This window comes from Merops nubicus, unplaced genomic scaffold (genome assembly GCF_000691845.1).
Source record: "Merops nubicus isolate BGI_N331 unplaced genomic scaffold, ASM69184v1 scaffold14565, whole genome shotgun sequence".
Lineage (NCBI taxonomy): Eukaryota > Metazoa > Chordata > Aves > Coraciiformes > Meropidae > Merops > Merops nubicus.
In genome coordinates this window covers 32484-59578 of record NW_008610393.1, presented here as the reverse complement: position 1 = coordinate 59578, position 27095 = coordinate 32484, and the positions used below count along the sequence as shown (strand labels likewise).

The 27095-nt window shown below is 39.3% G+C and overlaps 1 protein-coding gene across 1 annotated transcript in view; it reads left to right on the top strand.

Annotated features, from left to right (window-relative positions):
• ANKFN1 (ankyrin-repeat and fibronectin type III domain containing 1) overlaps positions 1-24047 on the top strand; it is a 60836-nt gene extending 36789 nt beyond the window's left edge. The window contains 10 exon segments of the mRNA XM_008940912.1: positions 245-342; positions 1830-1920; positions 5658-5765; positions 12231-12330; positions 13492-13624; positions 14259-14375; positions 18029-18244; positions 20335-20501; positions 21915-22065; positions 23856-24047. Of these exon segments, the coding sequence (XP_008939160.1) occupies positions 245-342; positions 1830-1920; positions 5658-5765; positions 12231-12330; positions 13492-13624; positions 14259-14375; positions 18029-18244; positions 20335-20501; positions 21915-22065; positions 23856-24047 (1373 nt within the window).
• The last annotated feature ends 3048 nt before the right edge of the window (positions 24048-27095 follow it).

Here is a 27095-nt window from a genome sequence, read left to right as displayed (position 1 = left end):
TTTTTAAGCGTTCTTTCCTGAAAAACTTTTAAGCAATATTTTGCTTCTCTCTCTCATGCACAGAAATATAATTTAATTATTGTGTGAAGTTTTGCTAAACATTATTGTTAAGCATTACTTTTAGTATCCACATGGAATGAGAAACTGCTAGGAGAAAAGTTAACTTGTCAATGATTTGAGTACTTGGATTTCTTTGCTTGGACCAGCATCTGATTTGATTTTTCTCCTGTTAATTGTTTCCTAGTGGAATGGAGCTCTTCAGAAGATTTTTCTCCTTTGCATGGTGAAATAATTATGGACAATCTTCAGTCTTTGAGATGCACCATCACAGGTCTCAGAACGGTAAGTGCCAAGTGAGTCATTTAGATCTTGATGCCCATTGCTGCCGCAGTGATGCAGAGACACTCACGATTTGCATCCATGCTGTTGCTAATAACTGTAGAGTGCCCTTCTTTCAGGAACAAGTTCCAGACATTAAGCATGGTATTTCTAGTATCCATAATACAAAACTCACAAAGGAATAGACAGACAGCATGATTTGTTTTGTAAGTTGTCAGGCTTAGGGGAGATCAGAAAAGACTGGAGTCAAAGCTGCTATTTTCTGGATCATGGGATAATCTTAGTGCAGATCAAAGGCTCATGAAAGGTCTAGTCCTGACTCTGATGACCAATAGCTAAAATAACAGTTCTTTCTCTTCTGCTTCTTCCAGGAACACTCATATTGGTGGCAATCAGTTTCATTTGTTATTCATTTTCATATAAATGTTTTCCAATGATAAGAACCAGGTCAGCGATGGAGAAAATTCATGAATATTCATATGGATTCTTAGGCAGAATAATTTTGACCATGTGTCTGAAAGTCTTTTTCCTACAGGCTTGAACAGCCTGAATGGACCATTTCTGCAAGCAAGCTTTGACTCACAAAATAACTCATGAAAATAAAGCTTGCTCAAAATACAATTATTCCATTGGAAACATCATCAGAAGGGCCAAATCCTGCACCTGTTGAGCTAGAACCTCTCCACTGAATGCACACTGAACCAAGCCTACAAAGTTATAGTAGGGGGAGGTATGCACATGGCCAGCACCCCAAAACATGGGCGTTCTAAATGAGAGAATTAACTTTAAAGAGTAAACAATAGGCACAACAGAAAACCCTCTATCTATTACAGAAAAACAAGTGCTCTTTTTTCCTAGCATTTTCACTGAAGAAATATTTGATTTGAAGCACACTGTCTTCCAGGGAGCATTTACTCTGCTTCTCATTTTCTAACAAAACAGAGTAACTGTTCTTAAGTTAAAATCAAACAAGCTTGCACAGTCACTTCCATAGACACATGTTAAAAACTGGGCTTGCTGTCTGTTTGTCTATATTTTCTAAAGTATATAACATATTTAAATTAAAAGATAGATTTTCAGAAGTGCTCTCCATTACCCTGGATTTATGCATCAAAATCAACGATAAACGTCTGACTGCTTTCAGTGGCAGCCAAACAAAGCTTCTTCCATTGCTGTGCTGGTAGAGACTGTTAAATACCACAGGAAAAAGAGGAGTCCCTGTTCCTGAAGTCTGACTGTGAGTTCCCAGCATTTGGCTTTGGCAGAAGAGGCTGCAGTTTGTCAGTTGGGACTGGTGTGTTTTGGTAACCCTCAGCAGATCCTGAAATCTTTGTACTACATCTCAACCTGTCATGGTGCATCACTTGATACCACTGAAAGCTATTTAAGTTTTTCACAGAAAGCATCTTTTTAAGGGACTGCTTTCCAATGATTACAACCAAGATTCTGAGTCAAGTAATAGTTTTGACTCCAGTTGTTTCCATTTGTAGGGCAAGAGGTATTATGTCCATGTTTCAGCATGCAACATGAGAGGCTGGGGACCTCCACGCAAATCTACTCCAGAATATGCTTCTCCTTCAAGTAAGTTGAGTTTGTTTATCCTCCTAGTTTGATAAGTGGTGTTGCTTTGTAAGAATTTCTCCCTCCCCAAAGAACAGAAAAAGATAAATGCTTTGCAGTTCATGATTTAATTGCCATGTCATCTAGGAGTGAAGTAACTAACTAAATAAAACTCAACTTCTTCCACTCTTCAAAACAAAGCAAAATAATAATATAGGTATATTTATTTGTCTTATCTTTTATTCTTCTCCAGTCCTTTGATAGAACATTGTAATCTAATCACTAACACAAAAAAAAATGAGAAATATTTTGAACTTCGTTTCTCTTAACAGAATTCTGCTATATGGAACCTCATTTGTCAGTACATGAATGGATCAAAACCTGAAGCTGAACTGCTAGAACCAAAATGCTTACATGTATAATACATAACTTTGTATTCTGCCCTGTAGCATTATAGATCCCACTCACTGGACCATTCTTATAGCATTCATATGTAAAATACTCTAGTATGGACACGCATGTTGATAGGATCTAGCCCGTAAGCACTAAAATGTTCAAGACATATCCAAAAGCCTTTTTTCCTTTTCAAACCTATGACAAGTTTTCTCAGACTCCATTAGAACTATGATTTCTTATTTGTAATTTGTAATCTATTACATTGTATTGATAGTTGCTTTTCCAGACTTAGTGTTCACTACCAAACTGCCTCAGTTTATTACAGCTTCCTTTGTATCGATTAATGCAGTAAAATGGGACTTTTCATTTTATTGCATTAGCACTTGTTTTTATTAGGCTAATGTAACAATTTAATAACCTTGCATGCTAATGTGAGAAAACAAAGCAAGCTGTACCTATTCTCTGTTGTCATTATGGAGAGGATTGAATAAACAAGGTTCTTATAATACCATTTCCCATTTTGCTTCAATTGTGCTGTTGATTACCCCAGAATAAAACCAGAACTAGGTTAAAAATGTATTCTGTTTGAGAACAAAGATGAGCCACAATCATGGGACAGAATTCTACTCTTGGCTGTGTGGATAACTCACTACTATAGAGCTATTTTGAATAATTCAGTGACATGCAATTACTTTGAGTATAGCTAGGTACAATTACACAGGATTTGGCCCCACAAATAAAAAATTTACATCAGCTGACAAACAGACTCTTTTACAGTAGCTGCTAATGATTCAGATAAATACCCCCAAAGAACAGGGCACTCCTGGCATTGGCTTCCCTGACTCTTTCTTGTCCACTGTAACTCACCTTCTGTAATCTGATGATATGTGCCAGTGCCAAAGCTTTGGGATGGAAAGGAAGTTTTCCTGCATATTTCAGTGGATTGACACAAAAACTATGCAGAGAATTAAGTTCATGTCCCATGTTTACTGTCTCCAGGGTTTTGGGCTTTAAAGTGGCAGGAATACACCTCTTGTCCTAAACATGCTGGCTTTAGGGCCACATTGTCACGTGCAGCTCCTCAGAACTTGGTGAAGTCCCTGCTTCCAGCAAAGAGACCAGTACCACCCATGGTAGTGCTACTGAAGTGCCCTGGACTATCATTGTCAGGGTGTTTCTCTGAAAAGGCAGCCGAGGTAACCAAAGTTGTTTGCATTTCCCTGTAGGAGAGCAGGAGCATCACCTGAGGTTTTTTTATGAGTTTATGGCAAAGAGAAATGTTTCTTCATGGCTATATAGGTATTTTTGATTTGCTGAGGAACACAGAAGCATTAGGCAGACTCAGATCAGTGTATTTAATTGCAAGAATGTGGTATTTTCATTAAGCATCCTTAAACGTGCTAAAGCTTTACAGCAAGACCATTAGAGCCTAAATGTAAATTTTTTCATTAAGTCATGCTAACATCAGAATTTTAGCTTGAGACAACATGCTGTTTACCACTGCGGTTACTGGGGGCAGAACTTCTTTATCCACGTGACTGCCTTCACCACTGGTTTTGAAAACTAGCAGATTTGACCTTGGCAAGAAGGCAGCAATCTGAAATTACACCAGTGTTGCATAACAAAATACAGCCCTAAGCTAAAAATTAAATGTGAATACATTAATACTCTCTACAAAGTTGTCTGTAGCAGCAGCCAGAAGAATATGCAAGGAAAATGAAAGCTTCAGGGCTTAATCCTGATCCACTTCAATCCCAGAGCATCAAATGTTAGTGACATCCTTGGAGATGCATCTGTGTAGCATGACAGTGAATGGTTGCCACTGTCCTCCTGTCACCACCCCCCCACCCCCCCCAGTAGCAGTCTGGAAAGTGGTGGCCAGTGTTGTGCAGCTGGTCTGTGAAATCATAGCAGACAGTAACATCTCTAGGCTTATTCATTAACATGAGTGATGGGCAATGATGGTCTGATTTCCACATCATTTTTAAGGTAGTCACCAGTCTGGAGGCTCAGAAAGTTTGGAAACCACTGGGATAGAGAAATCATGAGGTTGTTTGAAACTCTACCAGTTTCTTGACACCAAAGCCCTTTGAGATTGGTGAGTTCCAGCTGGTTCCTCTTAGCTGCTCTCAGGAGATCTAAGAACTGGTCTTCTCACACAGAGCTGTAAGTGCAGCTGGCCCTTGAGCTCTGCCATAGCATGCACAGGACACGCAGGACAGCCACGCTGCAGCTGTCACAGCCCCACAGGCTATCAGGGTTGCAAATGTCTTCTCTTTCCACCCTTTCATGGGGCTTACTTTAGCTGCTATACTCAAAGGCAGCAAATACATATTTATATCCCTGGCGTAGTGAGCCCCTTGGAAGGAATGCTTGACTCCAAACTTGCACTAGAAACCAGATCTGTGTATTTAGTGAGTGAGCAAACTGTTTGTTGGTGGTTGTGAACACATACGTGGCCCCTGTGGCAGCGAGATGGGAGCATGTCACCATGCAGGCAGATCTCTTAATACCTTGATCTACTTACTCAGAGTCAGGAAACTCGTGCAATACTTTTTTCTCATTATAATGAATGTATGAAAATAGTCACGCCTGGAATAAAAAGCTCCTCTCTGGTACACATGGTTTCATCCTCCTACTTGTGATGAGATTGTCTGGGTTTTAAAATCAAGATTGACATTGTAGCTAGAAGCAATGAGTGAAAACAAAGTCTTTGGTAGGTTGGAGGTGTGTGGGACAGAAACCGCAGCTGCTCGCCTCACGAGTGCACTGCTGAGCAGACCCTGAGCTACAGGGCAGGAATTGCCAGCATTTGTTCAGGACTCTGCTGGGAGCAGATTTTAAGAAGTGATTTTACTCGAGAGAATGTTTCTTTGGCTACAGAGCTAGATCTGGACATAGGAAGATGTTCATTCTCTGCTTTGCAATGTTTCCCATGTAACTGTAGGACAGTCATCCTCCTGGTGCCTCAGCAAAAAGCAGAGGCAGCAGCAGCGTGACCTCAGTGAGGTACTGGAGTGCCAGGACAGTGCAGGCTGAGAGCAGCTCTGACACTACAGCAGCAGAGCCCATTTAGGTACTGAAGAGAAATAGCCATTGTCTAGTCAGTCACTACTGGAGCTTCAAGGAGATGATTCTGAGCTCTTCTTTAATAATCATTATGATTAATTACTTAGCTGGCACAAGGCAAAGGAAACTTATTGTACAAGTAGCAACAGCAGACTTAAAAACAACTGCCATTTTTCCTGCATGCCTAGATGTAAAACTCTCTAAAGCCAAGAAGTACCAGAGGCAAGGAAAGAGTTTAAAACTTTCTCCTGCACCTTTGTGTTTCATTTCTGTTTATTTCCTTTGTTCAATAGACTGGAAAGACTGCAGTGGAAGAGAACCTCGGCACAGGGGACACACTGAGGCCCTGGAACGCCTCCTTCAGCAGGTTCGAGCAGCTCATCAGCATTATAATTGCAGAGGTAAGGATAAATATCTATGTGGTAGGGCACAGCTGAAGCCTCTCTGGCGCCTGTAATTTTAGCAGTTTTCTAACTAGGTCATACCTTCTCATTCATCAGGAAAAGAAAGATATTAATATTGGCCCATCTGGAATCACTTTAGCACACTATCTTGCTCTTAACCCTTGAAATCAGCTGGATGAAAACATCTGAAAGCTAGAATGAACACAAGCACAGACACACCCTTTCTCTCTGTACCCTACACACCTATTGATTTGGTTTTTCCTACAAATTACTTTCACACAGGATTCCACTAAAATGTTTCAAGGATGTCTCTTTTATTTTTTTCATATAAAGAAATACTTTAGAGAGTTAACAACTGTTTTGGATAAAAAGAAGGGACTTGGCTGCCTCCAAATGGAAGACACTAAGTACTCTAGTGGATGTGATGCCAATCTATAATGAAAAATACTTGCACAGTGCAGTGGGAAGATAAGATTGCTACATTTTCAAATAGAATGGATCAAAACTAGGAAAGACTTCGAAACTCAGCCAGCTCTTTGCTCTTCATTCATGAGAAACAGACTGTGCCTTTAATAGCTCAAGAGCCAAGGCAACAGCTTGGCATTCTTTTAAAAACCTATATAAAAACTCCTGTTCTATATGAGTTGTTGAAAAGTACTATTTATTTTCTTAAAATAAACTTCTAACTGGAATGATGCTTTGTTGCAAAGGAGCTTATTTTAAACTGAGAAGCTGAACTACCATGAAGTTTTAATTTTTTCTTCACCTCGTATGACTGTTATGTCAAGCTGCATCAACTGATTTAAAATCATAGAAATACTTCAGGCTAAAATCATCCAGCTGAGATGGAAAGATGCAGCCCTTGCTCTTTACGTGCAAAGAAGTCACTGCCTGATGATCCAGAGTCTGCCACAACCCACTGTAACCATAGCAACTTAAACTATTCGGCTGTGTTGCTTAGAAAGGGAAAGGAGATATTGAAAAAAAAAAAAATGTTGTGTCTCTAATTAAAATTCATACAAGTATTACCACTTGCAGGTGGTCTTGGTGCTGAAAATGCAGACAATGTGCTCTACCTCTTACATAGCTCTTTCATGCTATCAAAGAAGCCTTTTTTCCATGGTACAGTTTTTCCTCTCTGAAGTTAGTGGATGTCCCAAGTCTTTCAGGCCACCTTCCCAGTCAACAGGGACTAAGTGACGGAACATCTGAAAATATTCTTAGTATAAATTGTTTTACTGACATACCAGCCCAGAACAGAAGCAGCTATAAACAACATGCAGAAAATCCCTCCTTTTGAGAATCTGACACCAGTGCCTCGTTCTTATAAAATTCCACTGCTGCAGAAATTAAGCCCAGTCTCAAAGCAAAGCACAGACAACTGTTGTTGATTTCCTATCTCCTTTTTCTCAAATAATAAATAACAACAACATAGAAAATCTGTTTGGCTCAGAACACTTTCTTGTATGTCTGAAAAAAAGGATGTGGGAGCTTACATGTGGCAGTACCACGCTGTGGAGTCAGTTTGAGCAACACCCTTGCCTCCAACCAAATAAAAATCCCTTAATTGCTTGTAATGCCAGAATTGCATAGTAGAATATTTTGGGTAGATTAGGACTGTAACATAATAGGAGAGCCTTTGGAACTTGCCTTAAATATATGATGGATGTCAATCCCTTGTAACTTGGTCAAGAATCAAGGCAGAGTGTTGGCAGGAAAAGTAAGACTTATGACATCACTTTGACTCTGAAATTTTATTTTGGTCTTTTATCAACCCTGGTGAAATCGGAGGAGTTTGATGAAGGATCTGAGCTAAGCTACTGTATATGACTGGAAAACTCAAATAATGGTGTTCACATCATAAAGAGGCCTGAGTTAGATTCTTAATTAATGTACATTAACGTGATTCAGCTTACATGGACAGGAGTCATGGCTGTTATACATAAGCTGAGGACCTGCCCAGGCATTCATCTATTCTTTACTACACTCTACTTGAATTGTAACCTCTGTTTTCCTCATTGGTATTACAGATATCAGTAAATAGCTATACATCGCTTGTAGTGTCCTTGAATCTCCTTACAACCACTGGTTTACTGTGCTTTACAAATGAGAGCAGCGTCAAGCTCTGCAGGAATTAGACCCAGTGAAGACAGAGACAGGGCTCAAACATGGGGCCCTGGCACCTTGGCCTGTGTGCAGGGTGTCGCACTCATCCTGCTCAGGCTGGCTGGGGGAGAGTGGAGGATGAGTGCAAGGGAGGTGGAAAACACTGCAGGTAATCCATCCAAAGGCCTGAGATTGCTCAGATAACACAGGCAAAAGCCTCAGAATACAGAGGAGCTAGAGGAGCAAGGCTGTGTGCTGGTGCTCCAGCATGATCTGGGAGGGATAAATTGCCCAGATTCCAGGCAGATCTCTTGCCCAAGTCTGTTCATTCAGGCTTTGCACTGCAGCTTGCCTTTTGCCCTATGCTTTGCATTGGGGGCCAAAGAAAACCAGCTTACAAAAATACCAGGAAGAATACATTGGAATGTACAGTGAGTTTAAGAGCTTTTGGAATTAGATCAGCTGTTGCTTTTGAACCTGCTCTATGATATGATGAAATCTCCTAGGGAATTACTTAGGAAGCTTTGCTTTCATATGTTTAATCTTCTGGAAAACCCTGATGATTACAAACAACAGTCATCCATTTGTCTTCATAATACCGTGCTACAGGCTATCATAACTGAGTTACTACAACTGTATGTCCTGGCAACACTTCAAATGTATTTTTAAAGTATTTTTTTTCTTGTAGATCATTCCGTCTAAACAATTCTGAGTGGATTAAGTAATTGTGTGATGCTTCATTAAGAAAGAAACCTAACTCTTCAGTAAAATGCTTACCATATACTTTCTTTCTGAGATTTAGTCAAAATGTATATTCCTAGAGAAATCAGAGGTGAAATAAAAATGTCCTAACTGTAATATGATTCACAAGCAGAGCTCATACTTTTATTACATTTAACAAAGAGAAGGATCTCTGATTCCACAGGACATTTAAAGTATTTAGATTAGAATTATTTGTGAGAATATACAAAAGCAGGCTTGAGAACTAAGCCACAGACTGAGAAGTTCAGGTTAGGGAATTGAGAAGTTGCAATTTCAACTGTTTACCCCGACTTTGTAATCCAAAATATACCACACAGTGCTGTGATTGTCATGCCAACACCTTCTTCATGAGATACAGAATTTTCTTTTGAAAGACATCCCACCCTGAGGTGAGGTAACACAGAATCTGTCACAGTCTCAATCTACTGGGGTGTCTGGCCACTACTTATACCTTAACTTCTGTGTGGAATTATGTCTCCATGCACATTATCCTGGTGTCAATTGTCTGCACTGCTAAAAATGTGCAGCTTTAAACTGAGTTTGAATTTGTCTGGAAGTTTCCAGTTTCAATGTACTTTCATAAGGTTACACAATTAGGGAAAACCCTAAGCCCCATTTTATGCCCTCCACTAGGATTTCAGAGGGATCTAGCTCATCTTGTGCTTATTTGCTTCCTGATTCAGGGTCACCCTAAATTATATTTAGCTGTACCACTGGCTGTCTGATTTGTGGGGCTAAGATCTCAGATAATTTTGCACTGAGGTAATTCCATTTACTTCACATCTGCCCCACTTGAGGAGAGGCACCCGCTTGTCTAGTGACAGGACAAAGAATTCCAGATGATCTTCTCCTCAGAGCAATGGCACGGCATAGCAGACATTCCTCTAGAGCAGAGACCTCAGATGCACACTGGCAGCCTGAGCATGTTACTTTCTTATTCACCCACAACCTACTTACTGCTTTTAAGTATCTGTTGTATTTAAGTGAATTGCAAAAACATGTACATATCCTACCTGAGAAGAGAAAAACTGCTAATGTTGTCAATATACCTTTGTAGTTAATTGCCTATTTCAATTCAGGTTTGAACACTTCTGATCTAAATCTAATCACTGAAAACTTCTCTAACTTCAGCCACTATTTGCTTGCTCCTGAGCTTCTATTAAGAGAGGTCACAGCTCTATTGCTGTATCATTTATCAATATAAACTTATTTTGTTCCTACTGGTGCTTTTCTATAAAGGCTACTCTATGTTATTTATTGGTTAATTAAACAACAGACAAAGTTCCATTTCCTGTAGATCCAAATTATCCTCTAATCTCAGCTCCAAGTTTTTTGGCTTCTAGGCACACTATACTGTAAAACAAAAGCAAATAGCAATGTAGGAGAGTTTACAGTCTCCATCTAGTTTTAGTTTATTTCTTTTTCTTCTGGCTCTGCAAAGCTGTGGACTAAACCCAAACCACTGAACAGCCCAATCACATATATTTCACTTCTAATGTGCCCTCTTATTTTAATGCTGCAATCTCTGGGTGTTTTATACAGTATTATGTTGCTTTGCCTTCAGCAATTTCCTCCTCCATTCCCTCTATCCTTAATATAGAAGAAAATAAAAATTGCATCATTAGAATGAAATTTATTTACCTAAATTGATCTTAACCTTGGAAGGAGGAAACTAAGACAGGATTTTTCATGTAGCATTTAGTTCACAGTAAAATAAAAATTATTTGAGAAGATATGGATAGAAAAGTAAATTATTTTTTTTTTAAAGGAAAAGCAAACAAAGATCAGTTGCATCAAAGAAGGAGTCATGGATTTGGATGAGTCTGTTGAAACTAAACTGAACAGTGCATTGGAGAATATGCCACAGAGAACAAGTTTGCACTGGAAAGACAATGAATTTGATGATCTAATAAGTCTCATACATCTGAACTGTATGATTTCACCCCCAGTAGAACCTTGTTCTCTTTGTACTTGCTGTTCAGCAGAGTGGTAATTACTGCTAACAATGTGTCTTTTTTCTGTGGTTTTCAATGTGCAATTTATGGTGCAAATTTATTCATCATTTAAAAATATGTTGAACACTTCCACAGATGGGGTTTTGACAATAGCAAATTTAGCTGTTCTTTAAATGTTCAAACTTAGAACTCACTAGGGAGATGCAGACAGACACCTCCTACTCTGCATTGGAGGTAAGTGGGAAATATGTTACTCTGAAAACACCTAAGCAGACTGATTAGCAGCTTTCAGTGAACAGTTTTTCATGAGTCATATTTTTCTCTCCACTGGAAAAGGGTGTCCCTCAAAATGTTCCACACTTAACTCTGGATGGGTATCCATGCTTTATCCAAACATCAGATCCTGGAAAACTGAGATGTCCTTTCACAGTTACATTTTTCTTTTTGTCTTTCTTTTCGGATCACAGTAAATATCTGAAAAATTAATTTATTTTTAAAATTAAATGTTTCTGCTGTTTCTTTTACAACAGCATTAAACAGGAAGGGCATCACAAAAGACAATGCAAGAAAACCTCAAACAGTTTTAAGTACCCATTCCTTCTAAATGCCATAGGTAGACAACAACAACTGACAATACATTATACATTATACATTATACACTCCTGCATGTTCCTGACTGCCATCTATTGGCATACCCTCTAAAATCTGCTTACAGGTACACAGATGGACACAGCTTCACTTCCCACTGCAATATTTTGCTTTGCTTTACAGGGAAACTCAGGCCATGCATGAGAGAAGGAAAGACATAAGTCAAATTCAGGAAAGTGAAAAATAATTCAATGTATAAAAATTTAACCACATTTTTTTAGAATATTGGGCAAATATTTGAATTCATAAAATTCTTCTGTTGAGAGAGCTTGTCCAGAGATCCTTGTAGGCACACAGCAGGCCTCAGCTTTGACATGAAGTGAACAAAATGAGCTACATGCTTCTTGCTTGGATTCCAGATAACTAGGGAGCAAATGTACCTGTGAAAGCTCTGAAGCAATACAAGTGAGTGGAAACGGTTGTGATGGACTAAATCTAAAATCCAAACAAAAGCACATGCATTTAATGTGATACTGAGGAAGATGAGGGCCTATCTAGTTCTTGCCCTAAGGTTAGACTTGCTAAGGTTAGACTGGTTATGCTGTGATGTTAGTGATTGCACTAACTATTCAGTTCCTGGAAGCTTACGCTATATATGGACAGAAACTGGGGAATTACAACAACCTAAAATGTTAAGTGATGGTTTGAATCTCTTCTTCAGTTTTTGAGAGCACTTGCAAAATTCATATCCATTCTGAACACTAAGAGTACGTAGGACTTGTTCAAGCTGTCTTTGCCCAAGAGCAAAACATTCTTACCAAGTCTGACTTTGTGGCAGGTAAGGAAATTGCTGTTGCAAACAATCACTAAGATCATGAAAATATAAGTAAAAGGTTTCATTTGAACATGTTTCTAAATGTTGACTTTTGAAAGGAATATAGTGCGCACTGACTGAAATTTAGTTTTGTGGTTAAAGAGACAAAGGCTCTTTTTCAGATACCAAGTGAAATCTAAGTGCTGAGCTTGGTTTGCTTTTTATTTTCTGTTTTAGAAAGTTCTAAATTACAGAACACTGGTCGCAAGCAATCAGTTTCCAGAAGCCTGAAGCACCTTTTCCATTCATCAAACAAGTTTGTGAAGACTCTGAAACGGTTTGTCATTCATTATATCTCCTGAACATCCTGAGTTTTAGGTAGCACTTCTTGCTCTTAAGTAAAATCACCTTAGAAATTAATGTGAAGATTCCACTGCCAATGAAACAGCAATCAATCAGAATAAACCTGATAAAATCACAGATGTGTAAGACTGGTGCAGCTGACAGGAAAATAATGCTCCGGTTCCTACTGACACCAATAGAATCCTTTCATTGTTAGTGCTGGAAATGGATTACAAATGAAACAAAGTGGGATATTCTGTGCAAACACAAAGTGCAGTTACTAAGGTGTTTCAGAAGTGCTGCCTCTGTTGCTGCTCAGTAATGAAACTGTGGTATTTATTTCACTCATCATATAAAATGCAGAGCTCAGATAATGTGTTTTAATAGCCCACTGGCAACAAGCATCATGCAAAATTCTCTAATTTCCTTAGCTAGGTTTTCAATCCAGTGTGACCTAACAACACTCAGCCTTGACAATTTGTTTTAGCAAATGGTTGTTGCTTATGATGGATTATTTCTTCTTTCATTGCCAAGAGCATTCATTTTGCTTTGTCTTTGTATTTTGATAACAGTTTGATTCTTTCAGAAGAGCTCTCCAGAGTCTTTAAATTCCCTAAGGCAACTACTTAATGTATGTAACTAATTGCAAGGGTAAATATTGAAAGGAATTATCTCTATAAACAGTTTTGTAGAAATACTGCCTAAATTATACTCAATTACACTAATGTAAATCCATAATAACCCACCTGACTTCAATTCAGTTACTTCAGATTTACTCTGAGCTAAATGAGGGAAGAACTAAGTCCATTAATGATGAAAAGTTTTGGTAAAATTTCTGTTTTCTAGAAGGCATAAAGCCTCCATTGTGTACTGTTTACTCTGCCAAAATTTTTACTAAAACTGATGTCAGTGACTTGCACAGACTCATGAGTTCTTAGATTCCTGTATTTTCACATAGTCTCAAGTTATAAGCTTCCCAAATATTTTTCATAATTCACTGGCTCAAGTTGCAGATCTATATAACACAGAAGTTAAGTCTAGAAGTTAAGTTCTATTTGTCTCCTCAGCACTTAACATCTATGATTCTTTGACTAAAATTTGGCATGGATGTGAACAGACATCAGAGATGTTTGACAATGTTTCCTTCTTTCTTTAGGGGACTCTACTTATCAGTTATATTTTTTTACAAAGATAATTTACTAGTAACCAATGAAGACCAAATCCCAATTGTGGAAATTGATGACTCTCACAGTAGTTCAGTTATGCAGGATTTCCTGTGGTTTACAAAGGTAACAGGAGCTTAATTTCATATATTGCTTCTATAAATTTGTTGCTAGCAATGCGTGGGCCTTAGCTCATCATGCTGAATATATGAATTTACATCATTAAAAAGCTAAATGATGAAGTGTTTTACTTTTCACTCATGTTAAAATGCAGTTTTCTCAAACCATTTATATGGGTTAAATGCTGATTGGGTCACGGACAGTGGCACAATTAATTATTTTAAATATATGATTCTACATAAGTGGTTGCAACTTGGATACATAAAGGTTTTATGAGGATTTAGAAGAGCCTAAAGAAATAACTAGACGTTTTAAAGTTGGTATTATGGTTATATTAATATGGTTATATATATTTAAGATATCTTCACACTATTTTTCATAGCCCAAAGAACAGTAAAATGATTTTACACAATTGTAAAAAAAAAAAAAATTTAAATAGTTGCATGATGTCTATAGAATAACTTCTGTGTCTGATTCCATATCTGTTTCATGTTTATCTAAGCAACTTAGTCATCCACATAAATTCAAAATGAGTGATCTCTACTAGTGATGTCTATGTAGTCCAAAATGCCTTTAGTTTCATTTCTGCTTTTGTCAATGCTAAGAACAAAAACTGGTTGACCTGGATCTATTTTTGCAGTTGTCTTGCATGTGGGATGATATCAGATGGCTGAGGCAGAACATGTCTGTATCTGTGTCCTCATCAACTGCACTTCAAGCCCGGCAAAAGATGCTTTCAGCAGCAGCACAGCTACAGGTTGGTTGCATTGCACATTTCTAGCTATTAACTTTGTGACTCTGGAGCAGCATTACTCTGAAACAAGCCCCTGAACCTCTCTTGCCAGCTGGAAGGAGGGAGTTATGTTAAAAGCAGAGAGTAGCAAAAGGGAAAGAAATATTAGTGGCAGGTGAAGAAACAAAGAGCTATGAACTGGTAAATAATGACCAGAGATAAGCCTGTGGGTTTGCGGATCAGGAATTCAAGAGCTATCACCCTAATATTTGCTGCTCAGAAGCCTCTTAGAAGGCCTATTCATTATTAATATATTAATGAAGCATTTAAACTCTGGGTAAGGTTTAGCACTCCCTTGTGCTATACGGGAATCTGCAGCAGTAGGTAGATTCTGTCCCTGACAGAAAGCACAAGCAGACTGCTGAAGCTGCCAGAATAGTACTCTTGATTCACCCAAGTACAGCTTCTAGGGCAGAATTATACTGTTCGACAAACAGGATGGCTCTGCTGTTGTGGATTGTCAGTGGGGAAACAAAAATTAATCTTTCATGAACTTCTTAACTGAGCTGTCAAAAATTCTAAAGTGAAATGTACCTTTGTGCAGAGAACCAGTCAGAGACCTATTCAGACCCTTAAAAACAGAGACTGGGAGATTGAGTGGTGCACAGATCTTGTGCTGACTCCTCAGCACAGTGGGAAGGACAGCAGCAATACATGCACTATTAATTTTGTGTTGTTAAGGCATAGCATAGATTCTGAGGACGGTTCCACTCTAACCTGTGCTGGAGATACAACCTGACTGGTTCTGAACAGGTCACATAATCATGCTGTGTCTCAGTCCACTACCTGTTATGAAAATGGTAATTACACTTTCTCCAGCAGAACATTTTGACATTTATTGTAAAGCATCTGAAGAACAGATTACATGATAATATGAAATCTCTAGCTGCAGGCCAGACACTTTCATAAAATATTTACTTTCGTGGGAAAATACACTTTCAAAATTATGTGTGCATGATTCTTACAGAAAAAAAAGTATATCCAGGCCTCACTTTCTCCTAACCTTTGTTTGAATAAAGTCACCAAAGCTTCCCAGAAAAATCTACGGTACAGTCATGGAATTAATGAAGATCTTCATATTGCTGGGCTCAAGTACTGGCCATCCAGCCACCCCTCTAGTTATTGCCAGTCAATGCTATAAGCTCAGGTTTATAGCAGTTATGAGAGCCAGACACTTTGTGGCCATTATTAAGAATATCCGTGTGGGGTTTGTTTTACATCTTTTGGCAAAGCTCATTGTACAGGAGCGTAGCCTTCCTGGGCAACCACCTGTCTTGACTGATTTCCCCAAAGTATCCCGAAATATATGGAATGCCAGCCTGCTGTACCTTTATTGGAGGACCACCTGTGTTAAGCAGCAGCTGCTCGTCAGTCCTTTGAGCTGTCACCAGAGAAAGTTTTAAGTGTACGTGCTGAGTGTTCCCTCTGGTGTGGTTAGCTCAGCTTGGGTAGCACACAGACCTTTGGCCAGCTCAGTTTCATCCCCGCCGTGCAGACCCCCTTTAACAGAGCATTGCTACTATGCACGGACTGCACTTCAAGATAACCAAATTCCTAGAGCATTGTGTTACTATTTGCTGCCAAAGATGTCGAGAGCAGAGACTGAAGCACAGAGATATAGCAAATATATCTATGTGGTATATTGCTGCGTTGAATTCCTCACAAATTTATTGTCCTTACTGTTTGTTCTGTTAGCTTGGTCCCCTGATGAACACGGGGATTGTCGCCAACGTGCCATCCTCTAACGGTGTGTGGCCTAATGGGATCCACCAATGGAAGGATATCAATAAAGTTTATACGGTTGAATACATTTTATTGAGGCAGTTAATAGACTGACTCCGCAGGAATTCAGGACAGAATGGAAAAAGTTAAGTGACAACACAGCTGCTAAGGGACTAGATCAGTACATTCAGAGACAACAGGGACTGTAACATTGCCTGTTGTTACCACTAGATAATCAAAGCAAACAAAACACAAGTGATGGCGTGCCAAGATAAGAAGACACAAAACTTTTTTAGTGTATGAATTAGTCACATGCTCACATTAGTAGGTACCCCCATCCTCTGTGCTGGAATGCCACTCAGAATACACAGCCAGCCACAGTAAAGAACTGTTTGTTCTCATCTAGGCACATTCATATGTTGCAGTGATTAATATGACATCTAGAAGTGTAACATCTTCCTGCAATGATCTGTCCCACCTGCAGACACGCGAATTAATCCGAAATGTGTCCTCAAGACACTCAGTGTTAATCAGTTGTGGAGGCTAACCTCAAAAAGCAGACCAGTTAAAAATAAAAGAGGAGAGGTACCATATAGACATCAACAGTATGCCCTGGAGAGGGATGTGTAGAGCTAAAATAGCTAAGTTATGCCACATAAAGAACAGTCACTGTGCTGAATACCTAGCGTTTATAGACAATTTAATAATACAGTTTATAAGTAAATATTGCCTGCTAAGTACAGATAAATAATTTCAGGATAATCTATCCATTTACAATGTCATTAAGTTAATGTGCAGTACTTTGCTAAACATACAATGTGCTACATTGTGAATTCAAGTTTTCATTTTAAACTACCCCCATCCCTACGCAGCTTACTGTAGAGCTCTTGAAAAGTCCCAAGGTAATGAGCATATTTTAAATGTTAGGCATTTTTCTTTAAGACATCTGGGAATCTCTTCAGTGGCTGGTCACTGAATCGAGTGTGTTTGCACCTATAAGCAGATGCCTTACTGTGTGAGGAAAGGGATTTCGACCCAAATATGTATTTTATGTGGAGTCTTTTAAAATTACTTTTATTTAATCCTCACATATTTTCCTGGAGAGCTTTGCCCTGGTAGCTTGTTAGTTGCTGCTGGTTTTGTCTAGCACATTCTTGGTATCTGAAGTAAAAGGAAAAGGGTCCATGTCTCTTCAAATTCTTCTGTGCTCCCTCACAAGCACACCCCACAGTTTAGCTCCAGGATTATGTGTGTTCAACACAGACATGAGGGCCTTTTGCTTTTGTTGCCGACAATAAGCTGAGTGCTTTCAAAACAGAGAACAGCAAATGGATATTATATTTCATGACGCTAGCAGAAAACATTTGGAGTGTCCATGATGAATGATTTGCAGATAGAGGAAGAATTTTTTTACCATCTCTGACATTAGTTATGAGGAGGTTAAAAGAAGCACCTCACTCCTCAGTAAGCTCAAATCAGAGAGGCTTCATTGATACCAAAGGAATCATCACTAGACCAATACTGAGTGCTTTTGAAAATTGCATCATTTATCTTTACCTGAGTGGGAAAAAATAGGAAGTTCTGTTTAATAAGTGAATTATATTGCAGTGTTCCCTTTTAAAAAGGCACTGAGTTGTAATAGTCTTTGCGATGTCCTCCACTAACTCCTGGACCAAGTAAATCAGAGGATCCACAATCCAATCCACAAGCACAAAGTAGGGAAAAACTTTCCCTTTTTCCACTGGATGATATGACTGTAGGTCAAGGGTTTGAGAAACACTGTGTGTCTAGTTTTTATTGAACAGGACTGACACCAGCAAGCACCAAGATTCAAAAAAAAACCCCACTCTCCTGATATGTGATAACTTTCATTGTATAATTTGCTTGTTTTCTAGAATTTGCTGGGAACTCACAACTTAGGCAGAGTTTTTTATGAGCCAATCAAGGATCGACATGGCAATATGCTGATAGTTACTATAAGAGAAGTGGAGAGTCTTTATTCATTTTTTAATGGCAAATGGATGCAGGTATCCAAACTACAAAGCCAGAGGAAATCCCTTTCAACTCCAGAGGAGCCAACAGCATTAGACATCTTGCTTATAACAATCCAGGTAATGCTTTGCTTCTCTTACTGCATATTATTTGCTTTTGTAAAACCTGTGCCAGAGCCCTGATTTTTGGAAGAGTCTTGTAGAATTTTAGGCCTTAATCCAGTGCCCAATAAAATTAATGGCAAGGCTCCCATTGAAAGCGAAGACTTATATTACTTCCAGTAGGTCTGGGATCAGATCTTTAATATATAAAATATCCATGAGATTCAAAGACCTAGCAGAGAATAGTAATTTCTATCAGTTTTAGGAAACAATGCTATAGAATTCTGTAGCAAGGGATATAAAAATCTTTAAAATTGACTGGAATGTTCTTAAGCACCTATACAGACACTTAGAATTTCTACACTCCGTAAGACTTTTCCATGCAACCTTGAACACTAAATCTAGGTTTAAAACCTTACTGTTCTTAATAAACCTGTTCTGTGGGGTTCAGAGTTTCTTGGAGCCTGGTATAGTTGCTAAGAATTCTTTACTGATCATAACCCTTCTTTAATTTCTGCATAACATGCCCCTAGGCTTCCCAAGTAGAAAAATAGCAAGGTGAGGATTGATTTTTGAAGATGATTTGCATTGTCAGTTCAGTCAATATCATTGAGAGCCATAGGGCTTCAGCCCTTCAGGAATCAGGGTATCTGTAACCTGTTAAACACCCAGAGTTCACATAAAAATTAATACCTGTTTTCTGTAGGTAACAACAACATATTCCTCACAAAATGTCAGCAGCCTCTCTCAGTTGTATAGTTATCCAAAACACTACAAGACAATTCATTGTCCTAGTGTCTTCTTTAGCACCTTCAATGAGATGATGACTGCTGTGGCTAATTTTTGAATTAGTGGCACTTTCTTGAGCAGAGACTGTGCTTTTTGTACCAGAAATTGACAGGCAATCAAAATGTACAGTGCCAGCTTTTAGAAATGTTAAAAAATTCCCAAAAGACAATAAAGCTTACCTGATCTATGTTAGATTTAATGTATTAAAATGTGTTAAAGGTGTAGAAAAATGTCGATCTGGGCAAAAGTTTTATATTAGGAAACCCAAAATACAGCCCTGATCAGATTTCCACAAAGATCCTCGTGGAAAAAATCTTCCCCTAATGGTTTACACATTCCTATCTAATGCCCTCCCTTTCTTCTATTACCTGTTTAATCATCAAACGGGTATTTCGTTCATGAAGGGCTTGTGAAAATGAGGGTCTAATTGCATTGCTCAGAGCCAAGCATAGCACTGGCAGATAATTTGATGGTTCCAAGAGTAAAGGCATAAGGCCAGGTGTCTAATCCTCACCCACTGCAGAAGCACACATTCCTCAGCCTGGCAGCAGACATCACTTTTAGGGTAGTTTTGGGGGATTGCTATACATAGCCTTAAAAAGTCTCCTGGCTTCAGCAAATAGACCATCACTATTAAGTCCTTCTAAGCTCTATTTGTTGATAAAGATAATTGTTCAGAAAAAAACAGCCATTCATTAGTCTTTGCAATCCACCAACCCCCATGCTCGTGAAGATCTTTCTGTTGATAGCAGGTGATGCAGAACAGGTATTGGAGGCTGGGGCTCTATGTGAATTTCTGGTGACAGAGCTGGCTCACACAGCCAGGTGATAGATTCTCCCAGTGCTGCTCTGCTCAGTTTGTGTAGCTACACACCAAAAGTGAACCAGGGAACTGCTCAGGCTGAAAAATGCCTGCTTCTTTTCCCCCGAGTTATTTTTCAGCTGAACCAGCTCCCTGACCCAGCTCATTGCTGAAGTGATCAGACAGGAGTGCATAGGTGGGTGTTATTCAAGCTAGTTTAAATAGTGCAAGTGTAGAAGATTGAAATCTCAGGGCTTTAGAGCCAATTCCTTCATGACAGAGAGAGCTCAGAGAACCTGTGTATGGCTTGCAGTAAAAAGTTGTCCGATTGCATCCAAACTACCAGATATTATTTATATGTTATGCTTAAGCATGTGCTTAAATGCTTTGTGAACCAGGGACACTGTTGCAACAAAAAGACGGCTGTAAAAACATTTGTTGCTTTTTGATCCTGAACTCTTCTGCTTATGTGGAAAAAAAATGAAAATATTATGTAGGACTGTTTCTCTTAAAACAGGACATACTTTCCTATCACAAACGAAGTCAGCAACGCCTCCCTCCTGGCTTGTACCTGGGTTACCTTAAACTCTGCAGTTCTGTGGATCAAATCAAAGTGCTTGTGCTGCAGAAGTTGCCTAATGTCCTGTGTCATGTTAAAATCCGAGACAACAGCAACGTCTCCAGGTAAGTGAATATATACATATTTACACACACATATGTAAAGACAGAGAATGCTTGCTTTAAGTTTGAAAAAAATTGATCAAATCTGACTACTAAGGCAATTTTACAATTGCAAAATTGCAAGTGCCAGCAAAACTTGGCTCGGGTGTGTACACAGCAGCACCGAGAGCAGCACTGAACTGAGCTGCTGTGTGCTCCCAGCTACCAGGAGGCCTGTCCAGCACACCAACCTGTAAACCCCTTGGTTTCTAAGGGTAGTGTTCTGTGGCCACTCAGATTCTGCACAGTGGTAATGATCTTCCATAGATCTTTTAGGAAGGTCATAGCCTGCAGCCCTGATTCAGCCTCCAGTGAATTCAGTCCCTCTTTCTATTGAATTTCCCCGACCATGAGTGTTGGTGATTTTTTTTGTATATTTTCTTGTGTAACATCTGTTTTCTTGCTGTAATCCACAGCACACATACAGGATATTCAGACAAATGCTATCAGCACAAATGCTGTGCACTGGGAAAACCATTCTCCCCTTTGTCCATTGCTTCCCTTACCTATGGGGCAAGGGCACTTTTTATACTGCCTTGTCCTTCCCTAGTGGGCAACACATTCTACTGGGGTATTTTTTCTGGGTTTTTTAATCCCCTATCATTTCAGCAAACGTTAATTTTGCATGAGGAAAAGGGAACTGGATATCTATATGGATAACAGGGATAACCAGAATGTAGTAGTTAATGTTATGAAAGATTTTGGAAGGAATATAAAGCCTAGTACTTCAGTGTTGAAGGCAACCTCTGAGTCTTGAAGTTTAAGGGCATATCTTTATTTAGGAGCAAACTGTACCACATCTATTACTTGTCTAGTGGTAGGGTTTCCTGTACTTTTTTTTTCTCAAATGTTTGGTGCTGGCTGCTTTTCAAGACTGAATACTGGGCAGGGTGAATTAAGGATTTGATCCAGAAAGATGATTCCCGTGTTTATCAGGTCTAGAAAGGATATATGTCAAGCAAACCAGGAAGTTCTTTGGCTCCAGTGAGTACAAGAGAGTCTGTCACAGAAATTAAAATTCCTGCTAATTGTCACTGTTGTCATTTCCAATGCATAATTTTTTAAATATTGTGGTAGATAGGGAATGAGGTATGTGAAAAAGAAAACCTGGAGTGAGAAGCCTTAGTGAAATATTTCAAAGGCAGCTGGACTTCCAGAGGTTTGCAAGGAATGTTCAGCCTGATGTACATGTGCTAGAAAAATTAAACTTTTCAAAATTAGATTTTTAACCACAAACAATCAAGATAGAACAAGTTTAGAATGTTTTGCTATATGGGGATTAAACTATCAACAGATTCCAAATGCACATACACTGAAGTCCTGCTTGTGCACTGAACTTTTGTTATATTTCTAATTTTAACTTTACTCAACATACAGAGATGAGTGGGAATGGATCCAAACACTTTCTGGCTCTGAATCTGTGGAAAGTATGGATCATACTTCAGACTGCCCTACTCAATTGTTCTTGTATGAGCTCCAGATGGCAGTGAAAGCTCTCCTTAAACAGATCAATCTACCTCTGCATCAGGTATTTTCCTTTGTGGTATTTATCACCTTTTTAAAACCTGATTCTTAGGAGCACAGCTAAAAGCTACAAACTGTGTAACTTGCAAGTAGGGATTAAATTTTATGGTTGCAAGAAAAGAAAAGCTGAGAAGTTTTGTATTCCATTATTTTAAGGGGGGCAGGGGGGGAGGAACATACATTTATTTTCCTGGATTTTTGACCACATAAAGATTAAAAGACAAATTATCAATTAGATCCTATTCTTGCATCTTTCTAGCATATTTCAGCCAGGTGCAAATAAGCACTTTTGCACGAAACTAATAGTATCGAGCACCTTTACCCAGCTGGGAAAGGAAAATAGGTATTTTTCCAGCCAAGAAGGGCAATTGACTCTTCTTTTGGAGGTAATAAATGAGGGTACGTGGAGGCCTGCTGAAGACACAGCACTTTGCTGTTCTTTAACACACAAATAAATGTAGCACTTCTAAAACACATAGTTCCAGACTTCCAGATTGCTGTGGGTGAGGAGAGGTATCTGGCTTCTGGCTTTACATTTAGGTACAAGAAATGCATATGTGAATAAATAAAGTCAGGGAGGATAATCTATGATGTGAAAGATCCATGAAAAAATAAGCTAAAGAGTTTGTTTCTTGTTTACACAAATTCCATTTTATTTTGGTCTACAAGGGTAAAGAGGGCTTAAAGTAGAAGTAAATCAACTTTATATTCACATCAAGGTCTGTTTGTGCAGCTAGAAAGACGTGGCCTTAAAATAAATTAATCTGGTTCTGCATTTCTTGATTTTGAAAGGTTTAGGCTTTGCTTTTAAAAAAGGAATCCATCAGTGCTGCACCTTCTAGCCTGGGAAGAGCCAAGTAAGACTCAAGTAAATGCAAAATTAAGACAGATGGTGTGCTGCCTTGTGGTCAGTCACTCTAATTCAATAGGGGTCTGTACAGGTCTCTGTGTTAGTGCATTTTCCCGGAGGTTATAGCTTTTGTGCATTTTGGGTTTTGTTTTGGTTTGGCTTTTTTTGAACCCGGGACTAAAATATTTAAATCACTGTGCAGTATGATCCTTAGGCTGCAGTTCAGCCAACCATTTAAACTCGTCTATTGTGCATGAGAGACAGACATAAACGTGACCTTGCAGCTAAACACAGTTGTAAATGTTTTGATGACTCAGGACCAAACTTCTGTGTTAATGAATTGAATTTTTAATTCAACAGATTTATGGTTTGGGTGTTTTTTTTCTTGTGGTAGACAGGATCATGGGCAGTGACACTGGTGCACACCCAGGGTAAAACGCAGTGCTGCATACAGCAGCTCTACAGCAGCCTCAGGCCAACTCCTGTGTGTGCCATTTTCTCGTGCTGAAGCACTTGTTAAACCTTTTCAGTGCTGTGTTGAGGGAGAGCTGCATATTTCTCTTAACCAACCCTAAATTGAATCTTAAAGGTTTTTAATTGAATCCATTTTCATGTTTTCACATAATTATGCAATCATAATCTTGAAAAGCACATGGCATGTGATCATTTTCTGCCTAATAAGAAACATAAATGTTGTTTTCAGGGGGGTTGTGCCTGTGTGTGTTGTTTTAATGTGGAACATTGCAGCTTTAAATCTTTATTTTATGTAGTGACATGAACCCACATTTAGTCGTCCCCCCCCCAAATATTTATGTTTTATAAAAATTCCAAGCTTGATGTTGTGCAAATTTTCTTTAATGTTTTATATCATTTGGGGTGTTGTTTATATAAGTGCCATGTTGTAATTCTCTCCTATTTCTTCCCCTGCGCGTGTCCCTCTACAGGCTAAGCACTTCCGTCTGTATACACAGGAGGTGTTGGAACTGGGTCACAATGTCTCCTTTCTTCTCCTGCTCCCCGCCTCAGACGACGTCTGCACTGCCCCGGGACAGAATAATCCTTACACCCCACACTCAGGATTTCTTAACCTCCCTCTTCAGATGTTTGAACTCGGTATAGTAGCTTGCTTCACCTAGAAATATTAACCCAGTCTCCTTATAATAAAATCACAAAGTTGTATCTGTTTTCCCCCTTGTCCCAGTGGAGAGTCCATAAATCACATGATGGCTTTGGCAACAACACTACCTATAACTGTGTACAAGTTACAGGGGGAGCAGGGCGGTTAAAGCATACACTGTAGCAATCCTACTGAAATGCAAAGCGCAGAGCAAAGCCCACAGTTATCCACTGTCTATAAGCTTGTTTGAAAGATGATGTTCTTTAAAAAACAGAACCAAAAAAAATTACACACAACACAGCAAGCTTGGAGCGTGAAAGGAGATGCTAAAAAACGTCCCTCTAAATTGTCACAAGAATAATAACCGGTTTTGAAGAGAATTTTTGCAGTTCCTCACTGCAGATAGTCCTACTTGAGGTCTGACTGCCTCACAACTTTGCGAAAGGTCTGAGTGGAGTTTCCCACATGAGGGTCATCTTTTTCCTTCTGATTCCTGGAAAAATTGCGGGGGACTAAGTCCCATTGCTGTGGTCCAGGAAAAGCCTGTTGTGAAAAATGCCAAAGCACTGGACTTGAATCTGTTTCTTTAGGGAGCACATCCTGTGCTGTGGAGAGAAGCACATCCTGCGCATTCAGCCCTCTTGTTCCACTGCATTGCTGACTGGGTAATAATTCCCTAAACCAGAGTTTTCCAGCTGTCTCATAGAAAGTCCAAGATGCATTAGCTTCAAGCTCCTCTATTTCTCATTTCTTCTTCTTTGGTACACAGAGAAAAGAAAGGTTCCACATAAAAGTAGCTCATAAAGACTTACCAGTTCTTTTTAGAAAGAATATTGGAAGTATGAGGACTGCTGAGCCATACACATGAGCCTCCTCTGTTTCCTTCTGGCCTGTAAAACTGGCTACCTTTCTTTCCTCTGCCTCGGAGGAGAGAGAAAGATATGAGCCCAAACTGATAAGAGTCAATGCACAAGGAGCTACTACAAGGAATAGGACTCTAGTGGCAAGTGTGTCCTTAGGGATAATCTCTCAGGTGTTTATGTGACACCATTACCATCCCATTTCCTACATATCATGACTAAATGCTGTTAGAGTCACTAATGTAGGAAAACAATGATTAGATGTTAATGGAGGGCCTTACTGAAACTATGTTTCTGCAGTCATAATAGATCCATGACCTACCCTCACCAGCAACACAAAATTAATTTGTATCAGGCAGGAATATATGATTGTGTTTATGCCACACCAGCCAGAGCACTCAAAGCAGTGCCTGTGACAACTCTGGGGTTTTATGCTGGTTGTGGGAGGACAGATGACAGCTGAGCTGCCATAAAATTATGAGTGGTACAGACAGAAAATACATGAGCTGGCGCAGTCTGCCAAGGAAAAGTTACCCCTTCAAAAGAAAACTAATGTAATTGAACTAGAAGGGTTAGTTCAGTGCTTTGGGTCATATGGCCATGGATGTAGTGCCCTAAAGGCAGACTTACTATCTTCTTGACACACAGCCCTGAAGTCTATAGTTAGACCCTGTGTAGTCAGCGTGTCATTTCTCGCCGTGCGAGCTGACTGCTGCATTCACTGTGCAAATTAATGCGTGAAGCACATTCACCTCTGGCAAAATTAATCTCCACACTAGAGGCTTTGCAGACTATTTAACTCTCCTTATGTGGCACACAGGCCAGAGGCAGGAGTCATTCTCACTTCTGGGACATGGTTTGCATTGGGCTGACAAAGCAATGGACACTGAGAGGGCTGGTGTGGTGCAGATAAATGTGCAACAACAGAATAATGTCTCCAAAGGCACTCTGGGCGCAGACCTCCCAGCTTAGCAATGTTGCTGCAGTGAGAAAGCAGCTCATGGTGGAGAAAACAGTATGGAGAGATGAATTTTACTTTTGAATATTTTTTTTTAAGCAAGCAATCATCTGGCCAAAGGCAGATGACATTTCTATGTGACTTATTATATATGTATCCCTGATGTTCTATAAAGTGACTGTGATTCACATCTCAAATATTAGAAGCTTCCATTCCCCATTAGCTGGTGGCTACCAACTATATAATTGCATAACCACAAAAGACTATGTTGAAGTAACATTTGTTAAAGTAACATTAAAGGGTCTGACTTAAAACCACAAAGGCTAGAAACTTCAGCACTGGAGCTGAAACCGCGGCTGTAATTCACTCAAGAGTCCACCACATGTGGCATATATACTGTAAGACCACACACTATTCAGTGTAGGTCCCAGCAATATCTAGGCATCGTTGGGAAAACAGGAGTTAGAATTCTTTCTTTCACTCTTTTTTGTGGGATTTCTATGTTCAGGTTAGGCCTTTGTTGTTACGTTAATGATGTTTCTGTGATGGATTTTCTTAGTTTGATAAATACTTCTGTTATTCTTATCATGCTGTTTGCAAGGGATAAGTAGAAAAGCGACTCTGGTTTTATTTCTTTTTTAAAATTTATGGTAAGAAGAATATATGCAATTTGCACTGGAAACACCCTGAAAAATGTTGTGTCACAATCCAGAAAAGTAGCAGTAGTGAGCCCACCGGCATCCTCTGCTGCAACAGCATCACGCTGGGCGCTTGCCTTTATTGAAGCACCAGTGCATGGGGATGTGTTTCTGAAAACTTGCTCTTCCTCAGCAGGTTTCAGTATGTCTGCACTGTGGTTTGCAGAGGTAAGTTTTGCCTGAGCAATTGCAGGTTCTGGATTTAGGTAGCTTTAAGAGGCCAGGTAAACGAACATTCGTGAAGCTCCACGGCCCCATGGCTGTTCTGTCTCTGTTATCTAGTTACCTCTTCTAGAGGTACCACGGGTAGGTGTCTGCTACTCCAAAGCCAAATTACACAAAGCAAGAGGTCATGTCTGAACCTTCCGTGTTACCCTTCTGCATGAGAGTTCAGAGGATGATATGTGACAGCACCTAAAAGAGTTTTAACTGTTTCACCCAAACTGTGATATCACTGAAATGCTTTTACTGCTGAGTCATTTACATTTAACTTGCCACTTTAAGCTAGCTTAGCCAAAGAGAAAGTTATCAACCTTCAAAATTATACTTTC